This window comes from Mus pahari, chromosome 9, assembly GCF_900095145.1.
Source record: "Mus pahari chromosome 9, PAHARI_EIJ_v1.1, whole genome shotgun sequence".
In the NCBI taxonomy this organism is placed as follows: domain Eukaryota; kingdom Metazoa; phylum Chordata; class Mammalia; order Rodentia; family Muridae; genus Mus; species Mus pahari.
In genome coordinates, this window is record NC_034598.1 from 41,083,558 (window position 1) to 41,099,203 (window position 15,646).

General features: G+C 48.7%; 1 protein-coding gene across 7 annotated transcripts in view; it reads right to left on the reverse strand.

The window, feature by feature from the left end:
• Nucleotides 1-15,646, reverse strand: part of Pcnt (pericentrin) — a 99,606-nt gene that overhangs the window by 49,260 nt on the left and 34,700 nt on the right. For 6 of the 7 annotated variants that reach the window (XM_021204734.1, XM_021204732.1, XM_029542260.1 and 3 more), the window contains exons 14-22: nucleotides 11,595-11,746; nucleotides 11,120-11,271; nucleotides 10,615-10,847; nucleotides 9,280-9,442; nucleotides 8,521-8,733; nucleotides 4,056-4,285; nucleotides 3,388-3,504; nucleotides 3,245-3,265; nucleotides 1,272-1,475 (exon numbers count right to left, since the gene is read on the reverse strand). In XM_021204734.1, coding sequence (XP_021060393.1) covers nucleotides 1,272-1,475; nucleotides 3,245-3,265; nucleotides 3,388-3,504; nucleotides 4,056-4,285; nucleotides 8,521-8,733; nucleotides 9,280-9,442; nucleotides 10,615-10,847; nucleotides 11,120-11,271; nucleotides 11,595-11,746 — 1,485 coding nt within the window. The remainder of the gene's footprint in view (nucleotides 1-1,271; nucleotides 1,476-3,244; nucleotides 3,266-3,387; nucleotides 3,505-4,055; nucleotides 4,286-8,520; nucleotides 8,734-9,279; nucleotides 9,443-10,614; nucleotides 10,848-11,119; nucleotides 11,272-11,594; nucleotides 11,747-15,646) is intronic. The other variant, XM_029542261.1, reaches the window with a different exon arrangement.

The following is a 15,646-nucleotide window of genomic DNA, read 5'->3' on the forward strand; positions in this document are numbered from 1 at the left end:
AAAAAAAAAAAAAAAATCTAAGCCAGCATGAGGTCTCCTGCAAAAGTGGGTACGTTTGCACACATGTGAGCTTACCTGGGTATGCTTGCACTCATTGGACCTCCAGACTATACACGCTGTACAGAACCCAACTGAGATGATGCTAGATCCTCCTGGTGAGGGGAGCCAAAGAGGTGGGACTCTACTATGAGAAACTCCTAGGAATCGCTGAACAGCGTCTGGGAGTGTCCACTGGGCTAGTGGCAATCATAAAAACACAGGGACACAGACAACAGGACAGGCTGGATGATCTGTCCAAGTGCTGAACGTGAATTCATGAAAAAGAATACAAGGAACGAAGAGACAGCTCAGCAGTTGAGAGCACTGGCTGCTCTTCCTGAGGTCACAAGTTCGATTCTCTTCACCCATACAACAGCTCACAACCGTCTATAGTTCCAGTTCCAGGGGATCCAATGCCCCGTTTTGCCCTCCAAGGGCACTGCACACATGTGATACACAAACATAATGTAGGCAAAACAGCCACACACATAAAATACAGCAATAATTCTTTTAAAAGAAAGGTTTCAGAGAACATTTACATGCTCACAAAACACTGGGGAATAAACTGGCACACAATGTCAAGTGGTCCAATGTAAGGAGAACAAATGGGCATATTCATATATTTCTCTCTCTCTCTCTCTCTCTCTCTCTCTCTCTCTCTCTCTCTCTCTCTCTCTCTTATCTAAAGTTCAGTGAGTTCAAGCCACAGAATAAAGTTGCCACAGCCCTGAGGTGAGCTGCAGGAAGTGTCGGGAGCAGAGAATCTTGAACGTGCAAGTTGAACAGGAGAATCAAGAAAACAAGGGGAAGTTCAGGTTCCCATCAGAACTGCTGAGACCTCCACTAACCCCTTCAAGCAGGGCTCCTGTCTCGCTCGAGCTACTGACTACTGCGTGGCATCTCTCCTTGGCTCTCACTTTTGTAACATCTGACGACAAAAAGCAAAGGGAACCTCCCAAGTTCAAGTCCTGACCTAGAGCTCAAACACAGATGCAACTGAGGCTAGGCAATGAGACAGCTCTGTCTTGGCAAAGCTACCCTGCTGCCCGGAAGCCACTAGGGACATCTGCCAAGGCCTGCTATGGGGTTCAAGATACATGTCCCTTCCTTAGTTTCAAGCCACATGCCCAAGAGATGCTACAGTTCTGTGCATGGCCTGCCCACACAGCAACACAGCCCATCCACATCCCACCACACCCAGCTTAGTACTGTGGCCCAACTAGGAACTTTACCTTTAATTCTTCCATGCTTTTCCTCTGTTTCCCCAGTTCTTCCTGGAGCTGGGCCATCTGTCTTTGTGCGCTGGCATTTGTTTCCACAAGGCGCTTAATTTCTTCTTCTTGGAGTAACAATTGTTGATCGGCAAAATCTTTCTTTATGACCAATTCATTAAACCCATCTAATTTTTCTCTCAGTTTTTCTTGTAACAATTCCACCTAAACACAAGGACAAATATATGAGGAATGCAAAACTTCCGTATAAAACAGTCAATAACAAGCCAGCCTGAGTCAGGCCACGCCCCTTTAAGCTCTCCCTGGAAGCACAGGAAACAGTCTGCGGTGACTGAACAGCTCTGTTTATGATGATGCCTGGTTCTTCTACTCCTTCTATCATATGTACCATGTTGAACTACATCACATGGTGTAACATTCGTGCCACCCCTACAAAGCTGTAAAGCCCTATCTTTCCACTGTTTGGGAGACTCAGAGACTCTTCAGGGGGAGCTCCTCAGGATAAGGACCCTTCTGCCTACCTCATCGTCTCTTGACAGCTTACCTACCTCACTTTTCTAAGTTTTTCAAATTTTACTTTTAAATGTGAATACGCATGCTTTGTTCACATGTATGTAAAGTACCCCATGGTTGTGCCTGTGTCAGAAGAGAGTGATGGATCCCTGGGAAGTGGAGTTACAGATGTTATGAGCCACCTGTACGAGCACTCTCAAGCACCCAGGCATCTCTCCAACTCTTTATTCCCACTCTTTAAATAAACAAAAACAAGAAGGTACTGGAGAGATAGCTCAGCAGTTGACCACATTGGCTGCTCTTCCAGAGAGCTTGGGTTTGATTCCCAGCACCCACAGCTCACAACTGTCTGTAACTGCAGTTCTAGGGAACCTGACACCATCTCACAGAGACACATTCAGGTGAAACACCAATGCACATAAAAATAAAAAGCAGTTTTACAGAAGAGTTGCGGAAGGAAGGAAGGAAGGAAAGAGAGAGAGAGACAGACAGTCTGGGCAGTGGTAGCACACTCCAGAGGTGGGATACACAGAAAAACCCTGTCTCGGAAACAAACAAACAAAAAAGAAAAGCCAGGCATGACACTGCACGCCTTTAATCCCAGCACTTGGGAGGCAGAGGCAGGCAGATCTCTGAGTTCAAAGCAAGTGAGTTCCAAAGGTAGCCAGGGCTATGTCTCAAAAAAAAGAAAAGAAGAGGAAAGAAGAGGAGAGGGGAGGGGAAGGGGAGGGGAGGGACATTTTACATATGTATGTATGTATGTATGTATGTATGTATGCATATGCATGTTTTGCTGACATAACATGCTGAATGCTGGGCTGTGTCCCAGCCCCTACTCTCAAGCTTACTGAAGGAAGGCCCCTCCTTCCTTCTCTTTGAGGTCCCATCATGCTCAGTATTTATATGCTAGCTCCATATATTTCTCTCCAATGCTCTCTCCCCCACTCATGACCCAATCATGGCTTTGAAGCCTGCTCATCTATCAACCCTCATCCCTAAAGGGAATTACGTATCGTACGTCAGCACCCTTCCTGGACCAGCTGCCACAGCTCCTGTTTTACATTTAACACACAACACTATGAGACCAACAAATGTAAGGGAAGGCATCAGGAAGCCTGTGGTACTGAGGGGCTGCAGGGGCCTCACCGCATCCCTTCAGTACAAGGCTGGGCAGCAGGACTCTTGCTCAACAAGAACCGGTCTAAGCCTCACAACCTCCTGGGAGCCAATTCTTTCCTAATTAAGTGTCACTTTTGAAAAAGCACAAGCGACTCAACTACAGCTACGTCAGACAAGGGGTCGCAGGCTTCCACAGCCCAAAATGAAAGCCCAGAGAGCAAGCAACAGGGCAGTGCATACAGCAGCAAACTACCATGCAGCATAGGGCAAAGCTGTGCTAGTGAGCTGCAAGCCGCCAGCAGACAGAAGGGACCAAAGCAAGGAGGTGCTGTCCATCCTACCTCCTCATCTAACTGGACGCACTGGAGTTTCCGTGTCCGTGGAAGACAAATATAAAAAAAAAAAACAAAAAAACAAAACCAAAGCTTTAAAACGTTGCCATAAGCAGTCACCCACAGACACGGGACACCACAGGCTGACCTACCTGGCTGTCCTGGGGCCCAGGAGGCCGTGGCCGGGCTGCCTGGCGGAGCTGCCCCTCCAGCCTCTGGATCTCCTGCTGGAACTCTTCCCGCTCGTGTTCACGCTCAGCAGCTTGCTCCTGGAACAGTGAGCCACATGTGAGGACAGGACTTCGGGGGACATGTGCCAAAGCCAAAGAATAAGGCTGCAACCACACATCACACGTGTCAGCTTGCTTACCCAAAAACTACACCCCCACCCCCACCCCCCACCCACCGCCGATTGTCAAGTTTTCAAAATGGAGCTAAAAGAAACAATCTGATGATAAATCACAAAGGAGATGTCTCACAAAGTTACAGCGGTTTTAAACTGCCGGGCGGAAAGCCACAGTACGCACAGGCAACTCTGCCTTCTGTAGAATTAAACTATAGACACCTCCTGGGTCGACAGCACGCAGCTCAACCGCCAGAATTTTCTCCCAAGACCGTAGCAGGAAAAGATATGGATCAAGAAGATGCCAGAATATTCACTTAGAATCTTCACAAAATGCAAGTCCCTGCCATAGTCAAGGTGACAAGGCCACTGATAGGAGCACTTCACACGAGCCCACAACAGGACACTGTTTGTGCTCTAGTTAAGTTTTAGTGATGTAAATTAATAAAAAAAAAAAAAAAAAAAAAACCTCCTTACATCCATGAACTGACGCTGGCTACGTAAGTGCTTGTCTAGGGCAGCCAGCTGCTGCTTCAGGGTAGCCACCTCCTCAGCCAGCTGGGCACAGCCCCGGTGCTGCACAAGCTGGTCCTCCAACTCAGACTCCAAGACGCGCATCTGAGAGAGCAGGGTGGCACGGTCCTTCTCAGACTGCTTCCTGGACTCCCACTGGTCTCTGGTAAGAGATTCCACCTCCTTCTGCAGTGCTAAGGATGCCAAGAAAACAGACATGGAATCCTACTTCAGAGCACGGGCTGCCCCACACAGGGCTCATGACAGACAACTGCTTAGGAGGCAGCTGTCACCACACCCCAGTTGCCCTATGGCGTGAGATTCAAGCATGATCCCCATGAAGGGAGTCAAGCCTCCTCTGCTCCCCAAAGCCCTGTCTCCTCTGCACAGTGTGACAGCCGAAGCCTGAGCCAGCCTGCCTCCCTTCAGACTGTAAGCCCACATCCTAACATACCCACAACCCTGAGGCGATCTCTAACAAATTCCTTCTGAAAACAAAAGTCATATCTTTTAAGTAAAAATTGGCTAAAATTTAGAAGCCTAATGTAAGCATGTCCTGAAGGCAAGGGTGGTGCACACCTTTAATCCCAGCACTTGGGAGACAGAGGCAGGCGGATCCCTTCACTTCTGATCTACATAGAGACCGAGCCTCAATCGCATTTCCGCTCCTGGGCCTCCAAAAAAGGGCGTCCTGGTAAATCAGTGGTGTGCCATAATATTCTCAACATGAAATTCAGCGTGGGTGAAAGCCTCCACGCTACTGAGAGCTTAGTGGGGGTGGGGGAGACACTGGCTCCGGAGAAGCACTCGAAGAACTATGTCAGGACTATGACATATCTCAGAGAAAACAAATAGCATTTAGTAAATCAAAACATGGTTCAAATAACCAGGGCTAGGGTTTGAATGCCTGTCCCCTGTAAAATCCAGGTTGAATTTAATGCCAAAGTGAAGTTGTTACGAGAGGGCCTTTGAGATGTAACTAGGCATGTAGATCCCACCCTCACAAATGAGTTTAACTCCAACCAAAGGGGGAGACTCCCTCTCTTGGCCCTTCAGCATCTTCAGGAAGACCACGGCTTCCGAGGCACAGACCTGCCTCACCTCAGACTTGCCGGCCTTCAGAAACCAGTTTCTACTAGTTACAAGTGACACAGGCCAGAGTTCAGGGTGTGGGAGCGCTCATCAGTACCACAAATAAACCACAAATAGTAACTCATTTTCAAGGATTTTACCAATGCAAATGAAATAAGAAATGGATGGAGAGAGGGCCCCATCTGAATTGAAACTATAGATTAACAAACCTATTATTTAAAAGGATTCACTAGTGACAAATCCTAGAGATTATCAAAATCGGGGATATGAACTTAAGTAATTAATTTATTGGGTTTTTTTGAGGTAAGGTTTCTCTGTATATTCCTGGCTGCCCTGGAGCTCACTATGTAGACCAGGCTAGAGAGATGTGCCTATATCTGCCTCTCAAGTGCTGGGATTAATTAAAGCCTGTGTCACTGTCCCAGTGAATTTCATTAATTCTTACTTTCCTGACAAACTGTTACCACGAATGTAACATTATCAACAAATGTCCATGCTAGGAAGTCAGCAGCTTCAGGAAACTGTCCTTAAACATGCAGCTGGGACAATGTCATTCATAAGCTTCCATTAAGGGGGAAGGTCTAAGCTTGGCCAGCCGGCACAGTCTCGTCAGTCACGCGGGTTCCTTTAAGGCCTGATGACACCACCTCCCTCCCATTGCCCTTCAGTGGTGCGGCCACGGCTTATGGGACTATGGAGGTGAGGACATCTCATCAGGGCAGTCAAACAAGGCACAAAGCCACAGGCAGGCCCAGCCCCTCCCCAGGTCTCCTGCCATGAGCCCTGCACAGGGACCTGATTCAGCAAACATCATCATGGTCACAAAGCATCAATTCTGGCAAGACAGCACAAACAGAACTTATAATAACTGGGAAAGTCATTAGAGAAAAGAGTAAATGCCACTGGAACACTAGCAGGATGGTGCTGCCGCCTTTTAGGAATGGTTATTAAGGGTTATATCATTCACTAATTTGCCGCCAAAGCCCTGAAGCACTTTCTCCTCTTATTAATTTGAGAGATCTGATGCAAACATACGGTACGTCATGCAGAGCTCACTCTTCACAAACCTGTGTCCTTGTGTGCTGCTGAGACAGGACAGCCTGTGGTAACCGGAAAGAAAGCATCACAGGAGGGACACAAGACCCCGACCAGGAACAGAGGGGTAAGCAAAGGCCAGCAGCATTCCAGGCTGTAGGTCCTACCCGTCCTCCACACCACTGGCTGCCCTCGAGTGGCCATAGAGCCTGATACACGGGGGTTCAGGAGGTCATTTTAGAGAAAACAGGAAAAGATGATAATACAACATACACATAAAGAATTGAAAGGAAGGGGCTGGTGAGATGGCTCAGTGGGTAAGAGCACCCGACTGCTCTTCCAAAGGTCTGGAGTTCAAAACCCAGCAATCACATGGTGGCTCATAACCATCCGTAACAAGATCTGACACCCTCTTCTGGAGTGTCTGAAGACAGCTACAGTGTACTTACATATAATAAATAAATAAATCTTTATAAAAGAATTGAAAGGAAGGCAGAATGGAGTTCTCAAAGGCCCTAGGAAGCTGTTCCATATTCACAGGACCCCACGTGATCTCGGGAAGCCTGTGGCCAAGGAAGCTGAGTGGTGGCTCAGAGCAAGAGAGGCCCAGTGCATAGGAGCAAACTCAGAACAGATTCAGCCACCGGGTGGAGGGGTAAGGGGGCAAGAATGAAAATTAAGGCTGCGTAAACAATCCCAAGTGAGACTCCAGAGACGGTGCAAGAGCTTGCCGGTGGCAAAGAGCAATGGACACAAGATGCCCTGAGGCCAGAGAGCCAATGTTCTTGTACTGGTCCAACCTCCTCCTATGTCTCTGCCTGGAATGCCCAGGCACAGCCTAGCCATGGTGCTGCCCAGAACATCAGGCCATACTGTAGTGACTGCCACAGACAAATAATAGGGAAGAGCAGTGGCACCCTAAAAGATTCCCAAAGAAAGCCAGAATACGCATGCAGGATACTTCTCGGGTTGCCAGATAGTCCACGGACCCTCAGAGACTCTTTCTCTGCTCCCTCATGTTAATAAAACACAAGGTGTCCAGGGACAGGATTCAGGTATACACAAGAAAGGGCCAGCCACTGAGAACTGTCCCAGAATAGAAAAGGAGACCCAACAAAAGCAAGAAATTCAACTGACCAGTCTGGGAGCAGAGAGCTCATCTCACACAGAGGTGGATGTAAGGAAGAACCAGCAGGGCTGTGAAAACCAACAAAGCAGAGTACAGTGGCACAGCTCACAGCCTCAGGGGTTGGGAAAGAGAAATGGGCACGATGCTTGTGCCTGCCCAACTATTTCCCACAAAAGGATAACTGGACGACACAGAAAAGAACACAGGGAAAGATACAGAGGAAAGGGCACACACGGAAGTGGAAGTGTTTCTGACAAATCAAAAATGACCTGGTCATCCACTGTATGTGTCGAGTTTCATCTGTTTTCACTTTCAAGAGCTAAAATATCTAAAAATATATTGTATATAATATAGAGCATGCTGGCACTCAAGGATACTGAGATAGGAGGATAGCTAGGACTAGCCTGGAGAAGACAGGAAGGCCATGTGTCTGCAGGAAGTAAAACCATCTTATGAAAGTGTCTTATGGTTTAAATGTTGCATGTTTTGTCAAAAGCTCCTATGTAAAAAGGCCTGTGTTCTGAGCCGGGGCCTGGGAGGGGGCAAGCTCCGCCCTCATCACCAGATAAACCCATTGGTAGAGTCACAGACTAATAATGGTTTGGGGGTGAGAGCTTTGTTATAAAAATGAGAGTCCTAGACTGCAGTGAGCTGAGTAGCTTTCCTCTGTGACAATCCCACCATGACAGGCTGCCTGTCTACAGGCTGAAAACCAAATGGGCCAAGGAACCGCATCTGAAACCTCCCAGACCGTGTGCCAAAAGAAACCTTTCCTCCTTATGTTATTATGGCTCCTCCGAGCCAGCTGACACACACGAACTACTTACAGGACTAACGCCAGACACTTAATTTTCAGTACGGTTTTAGGACAGTTCATTTTCCAGACCCCAATCCATCAACCTGCTGTCTTAAAGGTATCCCCTTCCCTAGAGGCAGAGCTCATTAGCAGTGTCAGCCATGAAGACAAACCCCCTTTGGACCACTGCAGAGCAACCAGGTGCTGCATCCTACCCATGTGTCCTTCCTGCGGCCAGCACTTCCCTTAAAACAGCCCACACAATGGGAAATGCTCTCTGCACTTCTGTCTCTGGAAAGACCAAGTTCTCACGCTACTGGGGACCAGCTGCTGCGTTCCCCCATCCCGCTCAGCTTCCTGCCAATCACACTTCTCACCAGCTTCTCTTTCCTTTGCTTCACTAGTCAAAGTTTCCTTCTGGTTCCACAAGACGGACTTCTCCTCCTTCAGCGTGAGCAGCTCGCGGGCAGCCTGCTGCAGCTGCTTCCGCAACTCCTCTAGCTCCAGGATCAGCTGCTGTTCTGACTCCTCCTTTCTGCCCAGCGCCTCCTGCAGATCCACTTTCTCCACCTTGAATCCTTCGAGGAGGCCTAAAAGACAGGCCAAGCACACACAGTGAGCCACGGCAACCCATGTGAAAGTGTGACAGAGACTGCTGGGGACCCTGTGCAAAATGCTGATGTAGCCCGAAGGTCAGAGCGGGTCACTCCTGGCGACCCTCAGAGAAGGGACTTGGTTCTCTAGGCAAGGTCCAATGCCTGAAGAGAGCTGAACAGCCCATTCATCTGTGTAGAGGTACCATCTGTGGGACAGAATGGCCGTGGCTGAGGTGACATGCCAGAGGTGCTCCTGTGACACAGATTCACAGGGCCAAATGGCAGCAGTCACTGCAGGACCCCTATAGCCTGATCACAGACCGATCACCAACATGGCTTCCTGGAGCCAATGCAACTTTCCAAAGAAAACGACTGAAGGGCAGAGCTGGCACTGGCACCTTGCCCTCACAAGGTCTGGTCAGGCAGTTTGCTATTAAAGACCCTGCTTTTCATGTTTCCCATGGGAAGGTCATATCTGCTCCCAGGCCAAGCACGGCTGAGGTAGAAAGCCTCAGCCTGGCCCCGCCACGTCGCACTCACCCTTAGCCGTGTGCAGCTCCAGAGCCAGCCCATCCTTGGCCGCACTCTCCTCCCTCAGACGCTCCAGCAACTCCTGCTGCTTCTGTACAGCCTGGGCCATCTCCTCGTTCCTGTGCCGGAACTCTCTCTCAACACAGCGATGGAGCTGGTGAGCTTCCTCCAGCTGTTGAGATACATTTGAAAATCACAGCTACATAAAGAAGATACAGAGAGTAGGAAAGGAGAGGAAGAGGAGCCGGGGTAGGGGTGGGGAGCTTGTTAATATCAGAGTCACTGGACTGGAGAGATGTGGTTAAGAGCACTGGCTGCTCTTCCAGAGGTCCTGAGTCCTATTCCCAGCAATCACAAGGTTGCTCACAAATATCTATAAAAGGATCTTATGCCTCCTTCTGGCATGTGGGTGTATATGCAGCAGAGCACTCATACATTAAAATATATATATAATAAAATAAAATAAAATCATCCATTTCCCCAACACACACACAGTAGACGAATGCCTGGGTCTTTGTTCATTCAGAGATAATGCCCCTAACCCTCAAGAGACTGGAGGCCCCAGGGACTTTAGAGGTCAGGTAGGGTAGGGGGTGGGTGCATCCAGTGGAGACAGGGGGGTGGGGTGGAGGAATGGGATGTGGAACAGTCGGAGGATGGATGGGGGTGGGATAAAATATGGAGTGTAAAAAAAATTAATTTTTTAAAATCATCCATTTCATCTAAAAAAAAAAAAAAAAAAGTCAGAGTCACTGCCACTAGTGCTGGGTGGCAGGGCCGCGGCAACAGAGCAGCCTCTACATCTACACGGCTTACAGTTCCTCCTTAGCCTCCTGTGACATCTCCTCCCAGGACCTGGGTCTCAACTGGGGCTGCCAGGTCACTTAAGGGCTAAATGGCATGCACCACCATGTCTGGTTTACCTGGTGCTGAGCATCAAACTGGGGGATCAACCAAGACTGTACCTGTCGTTCTCAGGGCATGCTTCCTTGGAAATTTCAGTTCAGAAAGATTTCAACTCAAGAAGCGTATATGAAAGCTTACACAATCAGCCGTAGGAGATTAGCATCAACAGGGAAGGCAAACAGCCTTCCAGGAAAGCCTGAGGGTTTCTGTCTCTAACCACATGGTGGAATAAGACATACTGGGAGCACCCATGAATTCAGATCTACCTGGAAAATGAAGATATCTCTGCGGCCTGCAAGCTGGAATGAGCTTTAGGAACACTGCGGTGTCTGTGGTAACATAACCGTCCATGCAGCCCTGTCGGTGAGTCGTCTGTCTCACCCACCCCATTCTACCCCCACTCACCCAGCAGCCTCTGCCGTGGGGCTTGGGCCTCACCTGTTTGGAGGAGTCCAGAGCCATCTCCAGGAGGCCCTCCACGGCCGTGCTGAGGCTCTGGTAGACCCTCCTAATCGGCTGCTCACAGTCCAGCGTGTTTTCTGGGCTGATAAAGAAGCTTTCACACACGTGACTGCTAATTTCACACACGGAAGATGTCTCTGCCCCTTCTGGCAATGTTCTGTCTATCTCCAGTAGACCCTCGTCAGACCACATATCACCAAGGGCGGCAGCTACAAGACAAACAAGACACAGATACCCATATGTTCATTCAGTGAGTTCACAACCTGGGGCGGGTGTATGGGAGGTGTGGGGAAGGGTGTGGGGAAGGCACAGATGAACCAACCTCAGACTCAGAGCATGTGACCTGGGCCTGATCTTTGCTCCCCCAGAGTATGGGAACTGACAGGGAACAAAGATCCTGAGGGCGTTCTCAGCATAATGGGCCCCCTTCCCAGTATACACTGCGCTAACACAGGCAACTCATTCATCTCCATGTATGTACCTGCTAACCGGGCATCGCTTGTATCTGTAGCATCCTCGTGGTCCAGGAGGAGCCCCGCACGCTCACTGATCCGGCTCTTTAGGGTCACAGCTGCCTTCAGTGTTTCCCCAAACAGATCGAGAAGTCTCCTCAGGGTATCTCGGAGGGCTTTCCTAAGATAGAAAAAAAAACCCACCAATCATCAGCACTTCTTGGCCCTTCACCAAATGCTAGCCACATGCCTGCAAATGTTTTTACTTGGCAGGGGGAGTGATGGGGAGGTGGCCATGATTACAGGGCTTCAATTAGTAGGACTTCAATGAAACAATCGATTTTGCTGCTCTCAGGTAAAATGGGAGGGGCTGCGGAAGCATCCAGATATTCGGACTGGAGAACAAAGCGGCTGATTGATGTCTCTGAGTCGGGTGTCAATATGGACAGAAGCCAGGCGACAGGCGCTGCTGGCTGGGCAGCGGTGCAGGAGGGAAGCACTGACCCTTCGCCCTGAGCCTGCTCCACGTCAGCCCTGAGCATGCAGATCAGCGTGGTGCCCTCCTGGTTCTCCCGCTCCCGCCTCTGCTGCAGCTGCTCCAGCTCCGCTCGGCACTCTTCTAACTCCCGGTTCAGCAGGAAGACCTTGTCTCTCACCTGTTGGGAAAAGGTGGCAGACTTCAGTTCTAACAACTTTGGCTGAAGCAAGTAACTGCTGGGAAATTCCATCACAATTTTTAAATTACGTCAAATAGAAAAATGGCCACGAGAGTAAGCAAAGGTCAGAGTACTGTTCTTCCTTCATCGTTCATTACTTACTGAAGTACATATAAAGAAAGTCTACCTGTCCCCAATACACGGGAAATGAGAGGGCAGAATCATACCGCAAATAATAATTCAAAATAAAAGTCCCCCAGCCTAGTCGCTCACCATGAAATTAATCAACATACAGACACAGGTCCTTCTTACATGTTTCTCTTCAAAAACAGAGGCAAGCCTGGAGCAGTGGCTCACACCTTCCATCCCAACACTCAGGAGGCAGAGGCGGGAGGATCTCTGAGTCTGAGGCCAGCCTGATCTACATACTGAGTACCAGGACAGCCAGAGCTACATAAGAGACACTGACTCAAAAATCAAAACAAACAAAGCAAAGCAAAAGCAAATAAACAAAACCAAGGCTCAGTGTCTGAGCCATTCAGGACAGGTAGTAGGCAGGCCTGCTTCCCTGTTGCTGGCTACTTGGACTTCCCATGATGCCCTAAGCAGTAGCCACAGATCTCAGTAATCTGGTGTAGCTTGGCTTATAAAGAAAAGACACCACCCCATAAAGGGTCTTTTAGCCTGGGCCAGCCGTGAGTGACAGAGAATTTTGGCATCTTCCAAATGAAAGAGAAAAGTACAATTACCACACATGTCCTTGGAGGCACCAGGTAGGACAAAGCAATCATCTTCCTCTGGTCAAACAGAAGCACCCCTGCACCCCCCAACACACATCCACATCTGTATCAGAACAGAAATCAGCCAATGAAGTGCTGACACACTCCAGGTCAGAAGGAAAAAGAGACAAGGAGCCAAAGACCACTGGCCCCCAAGTAGAGACCCTGCACACTACCCAGCACCCAGCTGGGAGCTTACCTACCCATGACAAGAAAGCGCTCCGGCAGGTCACGGCTGGGCCAGTGGCCCATGAGAAGTCAATGGCCTAGAAAGTCTAAAAATTAAACTGGATATGCTAGAGCGATGGCTCGGTGGTTAAGAGCATCTGGGCAGCCATGGGGACTGCAGCTCAGAAATCAGCATCCGTGTAGCAACCGGGTGTCCTGAACAACACACTCCAAGAGGGTTAGAGACAGGAGGATCACAGAGGCTGGTCGGCTTCCAGTTGAAGAAACACAAACATATGAACAGACAATAAGGAAATGCAAATTACGGCAATGATGTCATAGCCACAAAGCCAGCAGGGCAAGAAGGGTGGACCAGGCAGGGAGGGGCCAAGTGTAGAAAAAAACACGAGGGCACTTTCAGTAGAGAGAGTCTAGATTTACCTAAGCATCTTGGATATGTGCAGAATGCTCTGAGCTCTGACACATTCCGAGAAGATTCGCAAAAAAAAAAAAAAAAAAAAATCACAGGAATGAAACCAATGAAAGTAGGAAAATGGAAAGGACCAACAGCCATCCTTTGGTTAATGTCTCAGAAGGAAGCCCAGCAAAGAAAAGGAACCAATGGTCCTTCACATACCATGCTGATCCTCCATTCCGAGGGAGGCAACTGAGCCAGCAGAATGGCTCAGTGGGTAAAGCCAGACAACCTGGGTTCAAAGCCTGATCTCACATGGCAGAGAGAACTGACTTTAGCAAGTTGTTCTCTGACCCTCACACACATAATGTGACACACGCATGCCCAGCCACACAACTGTAAAGAAGTGGAGTAGGGTAGTCAAAAATTCAAAAACAGTTACGCAGTATCGGTTATTCAGAGGTGCATTAAGAATAAAGAAACCCAGTCTGGCAGTGGTGGCGCACACCTTTAATCCCAGCACTCAGGAGGCAGAGGCAGACGGATTCCTGAGTTCGAGGCCAGCCTGGTCTACAAAGGGAGTTCCAGGACAGCCAGGGCTAGACAGAGAAACCATGCCCCACCCCACCCCCCCAAAAAAAGAAAGAAAGGAAGGAAAAGAAAGGAGAAGAAACATTAATAAGTATTTAAAAAAAAGACAACAACCTAAAAACATAGGCTGGGAAGGGAAGGGGCGTGAGCTCAGAGAGACGCTTCTGAGGCGTGAGCTGCTTCCTCTGTGTAGCAGGGACATACTTACTTTTCACAATGGTATTTTAACTGTACCATGTAGTTTTAAAGATGCTAGTCAGATTAGGTCATGATGAAAACAGAATATTTTGGCATGTGGTTTGCCTAAAGGAACGTTGTCCTTCTCTTAGCTGGGGACACCACTGAGCTTCATGTGTAACTCACGAGCAAGTGGCAATGAGGTGGCTTACAGGTCAGCTTCCCTGGCTATGTGCAGATCCACGCACACGTGCGGCACCGTTAGCAGCAGATGCACCTGCCTCGGGGCCACTCACTCCACTGGCTCTCAGACAACTGCAGGGCCAGCCCTTCTCTCAAGCTATGAGTCTCACTTCCCTAGGGTGCAGACCACCACATCACCTTCACAATTTATTTATCAATTTTCAGTTTAAGATTTTTCTCTAACTCTGGTTAGAAACTGCCTCCCCTCTTCTTTTTGAGACAGGGTGTCACTATGCAGCTTAGGCTGGCCCTGAACATGACACTCTCCTACCTCAAGGTTTTACACATATGCAGGTTTTTTTATTTAGTGTGTGTTCGAGTGCATGCTTGTGTGCATATGCACAGATCTTATGTGGCTTATCTCTAACCTGTGGGCTTTGCTATTTCTGACAACCTGTAAATTATGCCTTTATAGAAAACTCTGAAAGGCTGCCGCTCCCTCAGGAAACCCCAAGGTTTAGATCAGACTGTGCTCACTTTAGGCTTTGCTTGCCCTGTTGGCCACTCACCTTCCTGGGCAGTCACCACGTCAGTCCACCTCTCACAACTGAGGTCTCCATAGTTGAGACTATGCCCCTCTGACCTGTTACTGCCATCAGACAATTGCCCTGATCCCATCAATCACCCCAACAGAATGTATAGTGTAGATAGCGGTGCTAGCGTTTAATAGCCACAGGATTTTGAAAAATCACCAAATTCCCACTGACTTTTGTCTTCGTATTTATTCTAACTAAGCCTTCTGTCTCTGTAGCACTCTAAGCTCAGGCTGACTCCACTCCATTGCTGCTGCTGTTCGTGGTGATCATCTGATGTCGCCAATACTCTGGGGTCTTTTGCTGCACCTAGGCTTCACCAATAGCCTCTCACAGGCTCTCTTCATGGTGCCAAGCCTCAAATCCTGTGCATGAACCCTTCAGTCCTGGGTCATCCACTACAACTGAGGCTGCACCTTCACCAATGGCCTTTCATGGGCTCTCACAGTAACAAACCTTAGCTGCTATCCATGACCCATTCATGCCTTCAAAACTGGTTCCACCTGGGTGACTCTTACACATCGCCAAGTCCAGCTGCAGCACAAGGTACAACCGTGGCTATCTCTGGAACACAGCTTCTTTGTGCTCTCAGAAAACACATCCCAGAAGACTTCTCTTCTTAATTGCCACTAGTTTCTTAGCTCCAGTTAACCAGCAAAAATTGTCCCAGTACTCCCTTTTATTTTTCACTCTAAAATCAGAGGTTCATGGTCAAAGTTGCTTAGTTCTGCTGCTTGCAGGACCTGGAGCATAGTCCCCTTGTTCTATTACATTACTACCAACTTTCTGACTCCTCTCTGCCTAAGCCTGGCTGTCCAGGATCTTGCTTTGTAGATTGACCTTGAATTCAGACATCTTCATGGTTCCTGAGACTAAAGGTGTGTACCACCACACCTGGACTTAAGCTTTTCTTCACCTACAACTTGCTCTTCTGTCTCAGGTTGGCCTTAAACTCAGAGATCTGGTCTTATCTCCTGGGGTTAAGGGTGGGTAG